Consider the following 15,096-nt stretch of genomic DNA (forward strand, 5'->3'; position numbering starts at 1 on the left):
AAAATTTACGAAAATTCGAATTTATCCGATAAGCTCTAAAATAAAAAGGGCATTTTCAATGTTCAAATGGCATTTTACCAGCTGACAATCTTCACGTCAAAGAAGCGTCAGGTCATCACCCGGCAGGAACCTCGTAAAGTATGCTTGCATCTGTAACAACAAGATTTCGGCTGTAATGCTAACAAGCGTGGGTGTTCTGTATCCATGTAGTGGTGCTTGTATACAGTTGGGAGGGGGTTAAAAATTCCCAAACCACGCTGCCATATAAATACATGGGATATGGGCCTGGAAGCTTTTTGACCTCCCACCTCCTGTACATGTGCTTGCGCGTGTGAACCTCCCTAGCGTATATGTACACTTAGGGTGTTCACAATTTTTCAAGTTCAAATATTATTTCATCCAAGATTTCGGAGTATTGAGACTGATAACAATAATAAGTTCTTTATTTTTTATCTAGAATATGAGAGAGGCTCGGAGAAAAAGCTGCGAAGCATCTTGACGCTACTGCTCCGCCCAAAAGTACACTTCGGCGAGTTTAGAGCAGTGCACATTCACAGCCCTATTACAAGCGTATATGAACAAGTGAGAAAAAATGAAAAAATTAGAAAACAGGATTATCAGAAACAATAACACGCATTTTCATTAAAATAAAATGAATAAGAAGACATTTCAACACGATATATTGCAATAATTAACCGCGAACACCAGAGAATCAAAGATTTACTATATAAACTACAATAACCAATCAACTACCTCCAAAAAGGGTAAGCTCGAAAAACACGCTGCCCTAAATATAACATGCCAATTATCAGCAGCATGGATATATCTCTTGATGTCATAGACGTTTGAGATTATAGATTATTCGTTCAAACTCGGCATGACGGTTCTCTACACTCTGTACTTTGCCGCTTAACAGTCCATGGCAATGATGACAAACTGCGTCAAAACATCGTGAAATAATTTGTAATAACTATAAAACTGTCTTACGATGTTCCGCTATCATGTCAATATGTGCTCAAAAATAATTCAGATCACCAGGAAGCGACAAATGTGAGAAATTTCCACGCTGCATTTCTCAATTGCCTAGATACGTAGGTAAATGGGGGCCTTCAACGTGTTTTTGAGTAATCATAAATATGACCTCGCCATTGCATTTGAGTGTCTCACAAAACGCAGGTACAAATTTTTTAGACCTGTAAATTATTAGTGAAATTAGAGGCAATTATCTCAGACATCGAGATCCGCGAATAAAAAAACCACGTTAAGAGAACCAGACACGTAGGATTGGAACACATTCCACTAGCGAACCTGTTTCCAAGCTCAAGAGAAAACCATGCTTGATGGCAGCAATAAGCTTCCTTTTCCCGCACTAACCACCACTTTTCGTTGCAGACCCTTTCAGTTTCTAGTTTTAAAAAGCAGGTCCAGGTGTCACTGTACACGCAACAAGCCAACCAACGGCGTCTCGTCAGTTTGATGTACACGTTGCTAACGATGAAAATGTCGAACTATAGCGCGTTTCGCGGCGATAAATAAGCGGAACTCGATTGGAATATTGGCTGCCGATACTCACTAAGGTGTTACTAATTTCTATGTAGGGAACGTGATTCTTCTGAACTGTGCTCGAAACGCTTTCGTTTTGTTCAGCCACTCATCCATAAGCTATATCCCTCCTCCGCATATTCCACGTACAAATGATGGCCTCACCAACGACTGGACTTAGTACTGCGAATTTCTTGCACGTCTTGAAAATTAATTGTGAAGCATATATTAACTGTTTAAGTGAAGTTATGATGACGATAGATACGTATGAGGTCGTTTTTGGTTATCTTTCTACACACATCTGAAGCAGGAACAACTCAGACTGAGCGCCATCAGAATATCATCACTAGTGGTGCCTGTCATGTTCTTTTTAATTTTCTTTACACTTCTCGACAACAATTCTGATTCAGACGAAGCGTGGCACTTTCACGTCGTGGCACACCGAGGTGACGTGCATTATAGTTCACTAAACCTACACCGGACAACTGAAGTGATGCGCAACTATCACGCTAATGTCTGGCCGAGCTATGCGGGCACTTGGTGAACACCGGATTTGCCCACCCACCTCAACTTTACTAACGGATAGCTGTTAACACCAAATTGCGTACTTTGAAAAGGTTTTGTTCAGAGAAACACAAAGCGAACTCAGCCAAAGCCCTTAGCTTGACAGGTGCGCCAAATACAGCAAGCATATGCCAATGAGTGGACCGTTGGTTCTGGAGGTGACGATGTGCATCAGCAAGTATTCCCGCAGCGCTATTAGTACGAGACAAGAGACTACGCGGGCAGGATTTGATAAAGACACGCGTGGTATGTCTCACACAATTGTACAAGAAATTTTAGAAAGGAAATCAACTAAATAAGCAGCCGACATTCTACGGCAAGGGCGGGGTAGAGAAAAAGAGCGTTGTTTACCGGCGGAAGCTCTCGCAATATTTGGCTACATTTTGGACGAAGTACTCTTCGGTAGAGTGCAGTGAAATATCGGGCCCACATTTTCCTCGAAGCCTTCTCTACAGATTGGCAGTGTTCTCTAACATATTAGAACAGTGTTGAGCTGGGAATGAGCATTTACAAAACCTAATCCTCAAGGCATATGTACTTGTGCACCTGTACCTGAGGCCGAAGGCGTTAAACATGCAAATGTTTCGAAAAATGTACAATATTTTCCAGGGATGCACAAGCCCCACAACATCATGATCGAAAGACAGGACGAATTGTCTGAAGAAACAAAATGTACCTTAACGAATAGCTGAAGCCATCGCAAGAAGCATCACCTCCCATTTGTTGCCCAGGGAACAGTGCATTAGTGCGCCACACCATCTTAGTCGAGATAACGATGACTGGAGCACATTCTCTAATAATTTCTATTCTATTCGTGCTTATCCAACGCGCAGCAAGTCTTCACGGATGCCGCTGTCTTATCCCGCGTGTCTTATATGGAATGGGTTACTTGCTTTATGTATTCTTCGAGTCAATTGGGATTATCGAGGGGAAGGTCAACGTTCGGAGAGATCACTACATACTTGTGTTGCGCGCGTTAAGAAATGTGGAACATGGTTGCTGGAAACGAATATATTTGCAATAGTGGGTGAAATGAAGGATAAATTCGTTTGTAGTCTGAGGAATAATGTCTCGAGCCACGTTAAACATATATTCTCATTTTATTTAGGTAATTTAGCTTGTGGCCCTCTCTCTATTCAATTTTTTTGCGATTTGCCGTGGGGACTAAAGCCATCAGTGAAGAATGTTGAGTGAACTGCAGAGCAAAAACATGGTCAAATCACAGGCTGCTCTTTTCTCCATCTTTAACGCTGTAAGCACTGTCATTTGACTGCACGATTCCAAATTGTAAACCAAGGATTACAACCTACCAAGAACTGAAATAGCGAAACATTAGCGACAGAATGTTCCAGAAAAATTTGAGGGACCTCCTTTCAATTCCCATCAACAAATTTCATCTAGTTGACGATCGAGAGATGTTATGCTATATAATTCATTTTTCTTTTTCCGGTCTCTTTTTCTTTTGTGGGTGGAATCCAGCGTTTCATTTTCAGGTAGAGTAAACACATATAACATTGAACTCGAGAGAATGAAACGCGAAACATGTACTCAGGCGCGCTTAAGGTTTCTTATAACATCCATCACTGAACAAAGAGAGCGAATGCAATAACATGTCTTAGGCTGGATTCTGGGGCGACAATGGTTTTTCCAGCTTTCGACGACGTAGCAGTCTCCCGTGCAAAGCGATGGAAACAGCTGGAACATGCGAATAAGTGGGGTGGAGATGACCTCTTACTAGAAAAATGGAACATAATTTTATAAGCAAAGACAAGTAAATGCCGAGATTATCGCATAAATTGTGATCGTGGCCATTTCTAGCAACTAAGCACGTTTTTTGTGGCTGCGGCACCACTTTCGGTCTGGCGGAATCTGGCATAACACTGGTGCCCAGCTGGAATGGCTCGCACACAAGGCTAAAAAGATGAATCTGGCAACATTTTATTTCATTGTAAAGATCGAAAAGTTAGAAAAACTATATATTTTTTGCTGGCATACTGTGAATCTTCAGGAAGACAAGTTGGCTTAGCGAGTGCGTCCTAAATATTCGTTCAAATGGTTAAGCACAGTAAAATAGAAGAAGAGAGCTTATGAAAAGCACCAGGGATAAACGTGCGCGTCACAAGTGATACAGCGTTCTCCATTATTGAGCGCCCAACTTGCCGCTAGGAAGTGGACAAGAGCAAATATTTGTAGTCTTCGAGATCTCTGGAGGACTCAAAGGTAAGAGATATGTGTCACTCTTAGACTCTGCCCGCTAAGCAGGCACAAACGAGTAAAATACTTTTTCTTGAACCCTAATCACAGTAGCATGTTCCAGCTTCTGTGGTTACGTTTCAAGAGAACATCCACAAATACCTAAAACAGAACTAGCTGCACCAACGCTACACTGAACGAAACAGTATAATGGGCTATGCAGTAATTACGATTGTGAAGTGTCGAGCACATGGTCTGTTTACCTGAATGAGCTATGGTCCTCTTTTCATTAATGCAGTAATTGCTCACGAGCCGTAGGAATGGCAAGCTGTGTTGGTGCAACCAGTCCCAAGCAAAACAAAACATTTACCAAAATGATACCATGCACCAAACATTACAACAGTGCAAGAACGTAACTGAATTTGCACTATCAACAATGCACGGTGTATAACAATTTAAGGCAAGGATTTTCGGGTTGTACCGGTGGTTTCAGTCCCGGATAGTGCGCAAGACTATACCTTTGGCTGCTTCACCACTTGACTACCGTAGATGTGACGAGCCGTAGAGCTTAGTTTCTCGGCTGCGCACTAAAAAAGAGAAGAACATGTAGTGAACAAAGGCAGCACATGCTGCTCCTCCGGGCTAAGGTAAGACCCCGCCGTCCTGATGACACTACGCCACGGTAACACGCTGTAATCCGGGTTGCGTCAGACGTCTTCGTGCGGCGGCGGAGGCACTGCGTGGAAAGGGTGTCGGCCGAGCGGCGGCGGCCGGGACTCGCGTCGTCATGCGGACGACTCCTTGGGCTCGGTGGTCATGCGCTTGGCCATCTCGGAAATCACCTCCTTAAAAATGATGGAGTCAACGTTCTGACCAAGCATATAAATGAGGAACCAGTCTCCGAGGGAGCTCCGGCGCACTATGGTATGCAGGTGGTCCAGGTGCACGATGCGGAAGCGTAGGTTTAGCAGGTACACGCGCACCGGTGGGCAGGCAGTGATGATAACGCGGAACAACACAACCATGCCAGTGACTGCTGCGAGCAGGATGAACCAGAACCAGAGGAATATGTAGATCTTTTCGTTCACAATATTTAGCGGTAATATGCAAATCGCGTCGTGCGTCTCCCGGTTCCCAGACTGGCCAAACTTGAAAAACTGGCACTTTGTGACTCGCGGAAATACTCGGATCATAGGGTCCACCCGTTCCTCGTCGTCCTGGTCCAGGAAGCGGATCACGTCCAGCCCGTAGGTGAGGAACTCGCCGTCAAAGAAGCGGTCCATCAGGAACATCTGGCCCACCACGTTGACGAGCGCGAGCAGCTCGCAGAAGAAGTACCGCGCCGCGTACCAGTCGTGCTGCTTCAGGCTGGACACCAGGTAGTCGACCAGGAGCTTCTTCTTCTGCTTCTTTTCCGCTTCGCCACACATCCCGACGTCCAAATCCATCATGAGCGCTTGAATTTTCCCACCTTCCCAGAACTTCCACAGCCATCGCGGAAGGTAGAACATTGTGGCCTGGAAGAACAGCATGAAGCAGACCCACTGATAGTATCGATGATACTTGTGATCTTTTGTACCGCTGAGCACGTTACTAGAGCTGCCTGGTCCAACACCAGGGTACACTATTGTGTCTAAGTCATGACGCATAAGACTCGTCACACTGTAGGTAGCATGAATCCAACAGTAGGTATTAATGACGCTCTGGGGCACGTCTGTGGACTTGGAGCAGTCAATGGGGTCTCCGACAAACTGCTTGGTGGTGACGACGATGCAGAAAGCGAGCAGCATAATGACCGTGGCCGTGTAGTGTAGGCGAAATACTTCGTTATCAATATGCACGCGGCTTGTCTTCAGGAGCGATTTCAGGCTACGTATGATATCCAGCATGTTGGCAATGTATGGTAGGGGCCACTCGTGTTCCTAACGAACGTAGTACGTTCAAATCGTAACGCAGTTAATCATCCTTCTCGTAGGCTCTAACTTTGTTCCTATTAAAAGTTCGGCGCATGCAGTTTCGCACTGCAACGTTCAACAGAGATATTGGGCTGGCAAATCCAAACTAAACAATGTTCAAATGCAACTGTAGGTAATAACAGGTGGACACTCGTCGACGACTATTCTCTGTAGCCCGTCGTTGCGCCCACTTGTTCTGCCAAATGTTCAAGCACTCTTGGTTCACAGTTGCCGCCGTAGTTCGCTTGCCTGGTCACTCGTCCAGCGCTGCGAGGAACTGGTTGACTAGACGACAATGTCGGGAGGGGCTTGCGAGGCGCGTTGTCGCTAGGCGCAACTTCACGTGGACGCATGTACCCTGTCCCGAAGCGGCGAGCAGGCATCCGCGACGACTCGCATCGAGAGCATGGCCCGGCGCGCCTAAATTTAGGGACCCCAAGCGCGGAGTCTCAGCCGCAACCGCCGATGTCCGAGACCGGGCAAGCAGGGGGAGGGGGGGCCCGCCGTCCCCTTCGAGCGGCGCCCGCGTTCACTCGGAGTCGGCGCGAACTACTCTGGCGCGCACGCTGAACTCTCGAGTTTTCACCCGAGGGAGGAGCTCGCGCCTGACGTCTGAATCACGTGGCGATCTACTACCTCGACTGCGGCGCGCTGCCGCGGGAGAATGCCGAGTTTTGCTGCTTTTTCTGATTTTGTCACTTTCTCTGTTCACCTGGGCGGAGCAGCAGAAACAGTGGCCGCGTCGTGAGCGCAGGACTGGGCTAGAACCAACCACACGCTGAACCAGGAAAAAAAAAATATGCGGCGCAGCACAAGTAAACCAGCTCGTTTATTGACTGTGCGGCTGACGGAGGTACCTGTATCACAGATATATATATATGTATGTATATATATATATATATATATATATATATATATATATATATATATATATATATGTGTGTGTGTGTGTGTGTGTGTGTGTGTGTGTGTGTGTGTGTGTGTGTGTGTGTGTGTGTGTGTGTGTGTGCGTGCGTGCGTGTGTGTGTGTGTGTGTGTGTGTGTGTGTGTGTGTGTGTGTGTGTGTGTGTGTGTGTGTGTTTGTCCTCCTACTGATCTCCGTTGCCTTGTCAATGTTGAAAATTCCGGGTTAATGGATGGGGCCCACTGAACTTCGACTAATATAGGAGGCCGACGTTTACCTGCACTTATATGCGTGGTTTTCCAACTGGCAACATGTGCGTAATTATAAATTTGTGAAGCATTTCTTAGCAAACTTCAGTGACTATCAGCGTATCTATCTATCTATCTATCTATATATCTATCTATCTATCTATCTATCTATCTATCTATCTATCTATCTATCAGCCTACGACATTCAGCTCTCCTGGCCGTTTAGACAGTGGTATCAATACCAAAATTGGTATGGCATAACATGACTGTCCGACAAACATAAGTGACTAGTCATAATATGAAAGTCTTGGCATTTATGTTGTGAATGTTATGATTTACATTTCTTAGTCTTGCTGCCCTGGCGGTAGTTTTGTTCACATGACATATTGCAAAACTAGTATGGTATGACATGACTGCATGGCGAACATAAGTGACAGACCATAACGTGGAAATAATGCCATGCATTCCATATAAGTACCTACACGCCAAGCTTATGGTGCGCTCACATTCGTGTCACTGGTGTCACATACACAAAATTGGGTATTACGTAACGCGAATGGACTACGAAAGTAATTGACACATCCAAACATGATAATCATGATATGCGTGCCATGTAAGAAAATGACTACATGTCACGCTCATGATGCGCTCGCGGCCGTTTTGCTAGCTTCGCGCATACCAAATTTGGTATCACATGACGTGAATAGACGACGAAGGCAAAGTGCACGTCCAAACGTGATAATCATGACTTGAGAGTCATGTACGGCATAATTTACATCTGCCTCGTAATGTTGCGCTGATTTTAAAGTCACATATCAACCTTCCTCTTTCGAGCTTCGTATATCATCGATTCCCACTGTACGTGGGATCTTCCAGTTTTATATCTAGTTTGTATTTCATATATCAGGTAACCAGAAATAAACATAAGCACTTGTGAGAGGGGGTTACTACCTGACTACAAAAATAAATTTGCACAAAACTACTAAAAAAATAAAGTTGCGCAAAAATACTAATTTTGCAGAGAAATTCGCACAAAAGAACACAGGAGATGGGATTGAAGTACAGGAAGTAGACAGCGTGGGCGCAGTACTGCACACGTGCTGTCTACTCTTATATGCGTTCCCTCTCCAGCGCAGTTGCATTACCGTTTGAACATCGCACCAATGAAATTTCCGGAGCCCTACACTACGGCGTCTCTCATAATCACATGATGGCCTTGGGACGTAAAAGCCCACATATCAATCAATAAATATCACACTAATGAGCCGCCCAGTGGATCAGAAATATTGTGCAACAATGAGATTTTGCGCATGAGCAGGAAGAGACTCGATTCTTGCAAGTAGGTATGGGAAGTGACGTAACAAGTGAAGACGAAATATACCGGTGTATGTAAAAGGCTACAAAGTTGAAATTACTCGGAACAAGATGCGTCAAGAAACGTTAGAAAATAATTAGACAAACACGTGTAATGCGCAAAATAAATTGATAAAGGGCTTGAGTGGAGAAAATGTGCTGTGAAGGTGTAGAAAAAAATGGAAAATAACATTAACATAAGGACGTGCAAAAGAACAAGCATAGTATGGCTGGACTCTATCGAAATCGGGTTAATCTAATTATCCCATCTATCAAACATGGGGTGCCGCTCAACGTCATCACATTTTTTTTTACTTTTTTACACGGAAGGGCACTTCTCATATGCATTTGGGAGAGCGTGTGCTGTGATTAGGAGAGCACTGATGGAGGCAGTAGAAACTGCCGCTAGCCATCACTAAATTTCCCGCATGATTACTCGTCGTTGCCGCCCAGCCGGCTTGCGGTGTCACCATACGCTTCTATGCTCGTTTTGTTAACGCGATGGATGCATAAAAAAAAAGGAAACTGCCATTTTCCGAAAACCCGGCGATGATGAATACACTCGAACGGCTGCAAAGGAAGCCTTACATCCATGCCGTACACAGCACCCTATAAGCCCGCTGAGTATTATAATTAAAAATAGGGGCGATATTAAGGCCAGAGCATACTAGAGGCTTCGGGCGCCCGACGAGTATCCACAGCTGCACACACAGAGTTTGAATCGATACCAAATTTTCGTCATATAACCGGATCCTCGTTATAACCTTGAATTTCCAACTAAAGCCGCTGAAAATGCAAAATCAAAAAATAACTGCGTATTGCTCTGAATGCGTCTTCCCTACAATATAGTGAGCAGTGTTTTTGAGCTAACTCAAGCGCCTAACTCACACCGACGATGGGTCAATAGAGGGACGGAATAATTTTATTGATATTCAATAGGTCAAGCCAGTTTTTGACCGGGAGAGGGCCGCTCCAACGTTGGTTCTAAAAGATCTAGCCTTTAGGCCACTTCGCTGGCCCGTAGGACCGAACTTGACACCAGTGACTCCCATCGCTTTTTAATGCTGTCCATATTGGGGTGTTCTAGGTTGTGTAGCTCCCACTCCCGCATAATGTGGTGTAGGTTTCGTGTAGCCCCATAGCATGGACACCTGTCCCTGTACGTTGTTGGGTGCACGTTATGTTATGTGAGTGGGTTTTTGTAGGTGACTGCATGGAATCTACGCCAGGCAGGGACCTCCTTCATCATAAGCTGTTGATGAGGGGGGGGGGGATACTACAAGTGACCCCATCTCTGGTAATTCATTGTTCTGGCATACTGGACGTCGATTCATTCCGGGTCATCTGCAGCCAACGAAAGGAGCGCTGGCTTTTGTACACAGCCGCGAGCTGCTCTGTCGACGTGCAGGTGACCCATGAGGCCAGCGTGTACTGGTATCCATATCTTGGTCTTGATGCTGGAGTGATCCTCATCATACATTGGTACTCGAGCAAGAACGTAGGCGTCAGGCACACCCATTCTGCCATGTAGCAAGTCCCTGCAGATCTGCTGGGAGTCTGTCAGTAGCATCAGCAACCTATATGTATGCTGGACTTCGTGGATGGTTTGTGCAATGGCTAGCTCTACGGTTTGTATGGTCTTTTTAGGCGTGAATCGATGCACTAGAAGTAACGTGGTCACTGCGCTCTTTGTAGTTGCCCCAAACATGGTAGGATCTGTGAAATTGGCTGTTGTTTCGAAATTGGTATGTTTTATCTATTTTAGTAGCCTTGCTGTCCTTCTGCGAAAAAATGTAGGATGAGGCCCATGTTGCGTGGAATCGGAGCAACGCTATACATGTCTCGGATGCGACAAGGTTTTTCATCTCGCAGGATCTCAGGGCGGTGGTTGTAGAACACGGAATCCCCAGGTTTATAGGACCTGGCAGCCCGTCGAGTATGCTCAAGCCTCTGTTGCTGTGAGACGCGGAGGCGTTTGGCAAGTTCGCTGACGGTGTTGTGAAGCCATGTGGCCAGCAAATTTTGAGTGGATAGACCTGCGGGAAAGTCTGGTTGGTGGAAAGGCGCATTCTATCATGAAAGCTTACCGACCCTTTATTTGCTTAGTAGCAGCAGCGACTTATCGGAAGGCGATTCAGCATGTGACCGTGTCACGTCAAGCTGAAAGATAGCGAAGCGGAGGCTGCGCGGGCATATGTGCATACTTCGGTGTAGCCACATACTCACCGGCAAGTGGAGATCACTATTGAATGCCAGTCATTAGGTGGTGTCGGCCCGCTTCAGCTCCCATAGCGCGAGATGATAGCATGAGAGGTTGCACGTGATCCTTACTAACAGCAGTAATGCTAACATCCCCTTAGTTCAAAAGAAAGTGGACGTAAGAAAAACAGGCAGATCAGCTTACTGTTTATTTATATGTGTGGTTTAACGCCCCAAAATCACCATATGATTATGAGAGATGCCGCAGTGGAGGGCTCCGAAAATTTCGACGATCTGGATTTCTTCAACGGGCGCATGGGCTACAGCATTCTCACCTGCATCGGAAATGCAGCCACCGCAGCCGGGATTCAATCCTACGACCGGCGGTTCAGCAGCCGAGTACCTTAGTCAATAGATTAACACGGCTGGGTGATCAGCTTACTGTCGATTGTTTACACATTAGTTACAAAAATAATTGGTCATATAATTAGTACAACATGAGAACTCAGTCAATCAAACGATTAATCAAGATTTTGTACAGACTACTCAAGTATGTACCATGCACATTCATACTATCAATCAGATGATAGAGATATGCACAAAATACAACCATCATAGATGGGCGAAATATGACCATCATAAACTACAACAAGGCATTTGATTAAGTGGGAATATCAGCCGTGATGCAGGCATTGCGGAATGAGTGCGTTGATGAGGCATACATAAATATACAGGGGATCCAAAGTCATCATTGTCCTCGATAATGACAGGGACATAATTTCAATAAAGAAAACTGTAAGGGAGGGAGAGATTATCTCCCCTATGTTATTCGGCGCGTGCTTACAGGAAGTTTTCAGGGCCCTAGATCAGGAAAAGTCGGGGATAAGGGTTAAGAGAAAGTAACATGGAATCCGCTGATCACATTGCATGGACAAGTCACACGGGGGGTAATTTGACATAATTATTACTGAATTGCACAAGCTAAGCAGGAAAGGGGTCTGAAAATTAATATGAATGAAACTAATGTGCAGCATTCTCGGGAGAGAAGAGCACTGTCCCATAGCTAGCTACAGACAGGAAGTTGTAAAGAAATGCAATGGAATGCGTCTACTAAGGAAAGGTAGTAACCACCTAGCCAAACCACGAGAGTGAAACAACTATAGCAGGAGTGGGATGGAGTAAATTCAGCAAACACTCTTAAAGGATGAATAATAGTTTCCCCTATTCCTCAAGAGGTGGGTATATAACAGCTGCATCTTACAGCTACTTTAACTTAGAAAGTTGGAGGCTTACAAAAAGGGTTAAACTTGAAGGAGCACTGGCATAAAAATTAAAAATCAAGATGCGCATTTCATTGGATTTCTCGGTGTGCGAAGGACCTTTTGGCCAAATTTGAATCACGTCCGTCGCGTGGACGTTACTTTATTTCGATGGCAGACAGCATACGAAAGTTTAATGGAAATTGAGTGCCCCTGCGACATCGACACTAGTGCTACGTGTTCGTTGTGATACGTCTCGCGAATACCATCTTGAGAGAAGATACGCTAGTAGCGATTACGTCTACGATCCGAGTGTTCTTATCCTGGCGCTGAAGCCTGGAACACACTCACTCGTCAAGTGTGATCCTCGTCGCACCGCTTCGAATAATTTCGTGAAATTACCAAGATGAAAACCACTCATAAAAGATAAGTGAAAGAAAAAAACATGATTCCACGCATGCTCGTCAGTCAGGGCGCCGGGGAACCGTTGTGAGTCGCAGTAGTCTGGTTCGAAGCACGGAAAAAGCACAATGAGGGTGTATTTTCATTACGCGTACGTTAACGTCAACACGACCATAAGCAATCGAAGCAGAGTAGCGTAAAGACAGATATAATTGTGAACAAGTAACTCATGGGTATCGCTAATTGTGAGTTTTAGTTCATCTGTACACTTCTTTGCATACGCGTTGTACCGAGTTACTATCGCCGCCACCGTGAGAAGTCGGATAGGTGGGGCCATTTAAAGGCGCAAAGACGACCCTCGCAGAAGGTAATGTATTCTATTTCTCCGCTGGTGCGCTTCCCCTATACCGTTATTCCATTGACTACTTTGCGTATACCTGAATGCCATGCCTGCCACACGAACCAATATAGCTAATTTAGACGCACGAGCGAGCGTGGCCGAAACATTTTAGGGCCCCTCTTCATTGCTGCTTGAAATAGCGTCCATTTCGGAATCGCTGTTCTGCAAGGGTCAATCAAAGCATAAATAATTCGCGGCGCGACAAATGGCAGAGATTCCAAGCTCCAGACTGTCGTATTTGACCCTAGTCGAGATTTTCTACGGCGACGACGGCAATGCCGGTGACAAGGCATGACTGAATGTGTTGGCTTAGCAAACGAAATGTTTGCACAGAAGCATGGCCTGGCGTCACTCTTTACTGCGAAGAAGTGGTTAGCTGTGGCGCTGTCTGGAGGTGACCGCAAGGTAGAGCGAGTGGTAGTGTTCCCAGCACAAAAAATGCCAGGATAGATGTCCAACTCTGGAGTTTTGCGGACACGCAGTGCTACCTGTCGACACAGTTTCGAGTCGTGCAAAGCCCGACTTTATTGCACAGTTTGCTGCGCAACCAGATACAACTACATCGTAGAAAACAGCGATTGAGCTAAATATTAGGTGTGCTTGAGCATCGAACTTTCAGAAAAAAGCTACGTATTTTCCTCCGCTAGCCAGGCGCGTCACCTCAACGCCGGGAAGTGCTTGCTGGTTCGATCGCCAGAACGATGGTGAAAACAAGAGCAGACGCAACACCTCCGCGCTCTACGAAAAAGAACCCAGCCGACGCTACAGTTGCGTTGTGAATTGCGATGAACGTTAAGGACTTAGTTTTACTGTTTTACGCAGCTTTCGCGATGCAAAACGGCGAGAGCATTAGACATGGGCTGTTGTGATGGGTAAGCGAATCACTCACGTTGTCTAAAGCCGTTAGCGTGAGAAAGTGATATCGTAGGTCTCCTGTTATTGTTTTGATTGATTGATTTGTGGGGTTTAACGTCCCAAAACTACCATATGATTATGAGAGACGCCGTAGTGGAGGGCTTCGGAAATTTTGACCACCTGGTGTTCTTTAACGTGCACCCAAATCTGAGTACACGGGTCTACAACATTTCCGCCTCCATCGGAAATGCAGCCGCCACAGCCGGGATTTGATCCCGCGACCTGCGGGTCAGCAGCCGAGTACCTTAGCCACTAGACCACCATGGCGGGGCAATATTGTTTTGATAAGCTTTATTATTGTGGTAACTCTGATTATGAAGCTTAACAGAGCCTCTGACCGTGGTGCGCACCATGCAGCAGTAGACAGGTGACGCGCACGATAACGCCACGACTGCAAATGACCTGAAGCGCCATGCAATAATTACGCCTCAGGGCTTTCAAGGCATAAGTTCCGGCTTTATCTGCGAAATGCGAACATGCACGTCATACAGGCAAATCGCAAAATGATCGTGACCACAATAAGTTTTTTTTTTTTTCTTGCCGTTGGTCTCTGCGATTGCTGGAGCTATCTCGGAGGCCTCGGTTTTGGATTCCATTGTACACCGAGAAAGTGGACACGCATGCATCCCCGTTTGCAGTATATATATATGAATGACAATCGTCAATAGGGCATTCTAGCATCCGTAATAAAACAGTTGAGCACACAAGACGCGAGAGATCAGTGGAGAATGCAACTGCAATGGCGAAATTTGCAAGGGCTATTTGTGCCGAATAAAGTGAACTTCGTACGACTGATCGTAAGATAGATTGCTCGTGTATGCACTTCATCACTTTGGCATCATGTGTATGCCCAATTAACGCATGTAGGCGTTAAAGAACAAACGTCGGAGTGCTTACCTGTAACTCGATGTCATGCAATGCTCGCTTGCACTTGCTCGTTTGCGTGCCAGTTGCAGTAGGCTGAATTAACTGAAACATCTTTCGCATTGTACCCACAGTTCCTTTTGATGAGCTTCCTACTTCTCTGAAGCGAGGTTAGATTGAAGTAAGAAGCTTGCCAGGTCCTTGATTTCCAGAAAACCGTGCCTCAAGGTCCACGAAAGAGGAGGGCCTATGCACGTTCGCTTACGCACGGCTCACTTTGCACTACCCACTAATGGCC

At 45.6% G+C, this 15,096-nt stretch overlaps 1 protein-coding gene across 1 annotated transcript; it reads right to left on the bottom strand.

Moving 5' to 3' along the window:
• Positions 1-415: 415 nt before the first annotated feature.
• Positions 416-6,792, bottom strand: LOC119160817 (innexin shaking-B). The gene has a single exon (XM_037413065.2). It carries the CDS (start codon positions 6,186-6,188, stop codon positions 5,085-5,087), a length of 1,104 nt encoding a protein of 367 aa, XP_037268962.1. The 5' UTR covers positions 6,189-6,792; the 3' UTR covers positions 416-5,084.
• Between the last annotated feature and the right edge of the window lie 8,304 nt (positions 6,793-15,096).

Source organism: Rhipicephalus microplus, chromosome X, assembly GCF_043290135.1.
Source record: "Rhipicephalus microplus isolate Deutch F79 chromosome X, USDA_Rmic, whole genome shotgun sequence".
In the NCBI taxonomy this organism is placed as follows: Eukaryota; Metazoa; Arthropoda; class Arachnida; order Ixodida; family Ixodidae; genus Rhipicephalus; species Rhipicephalus microplus.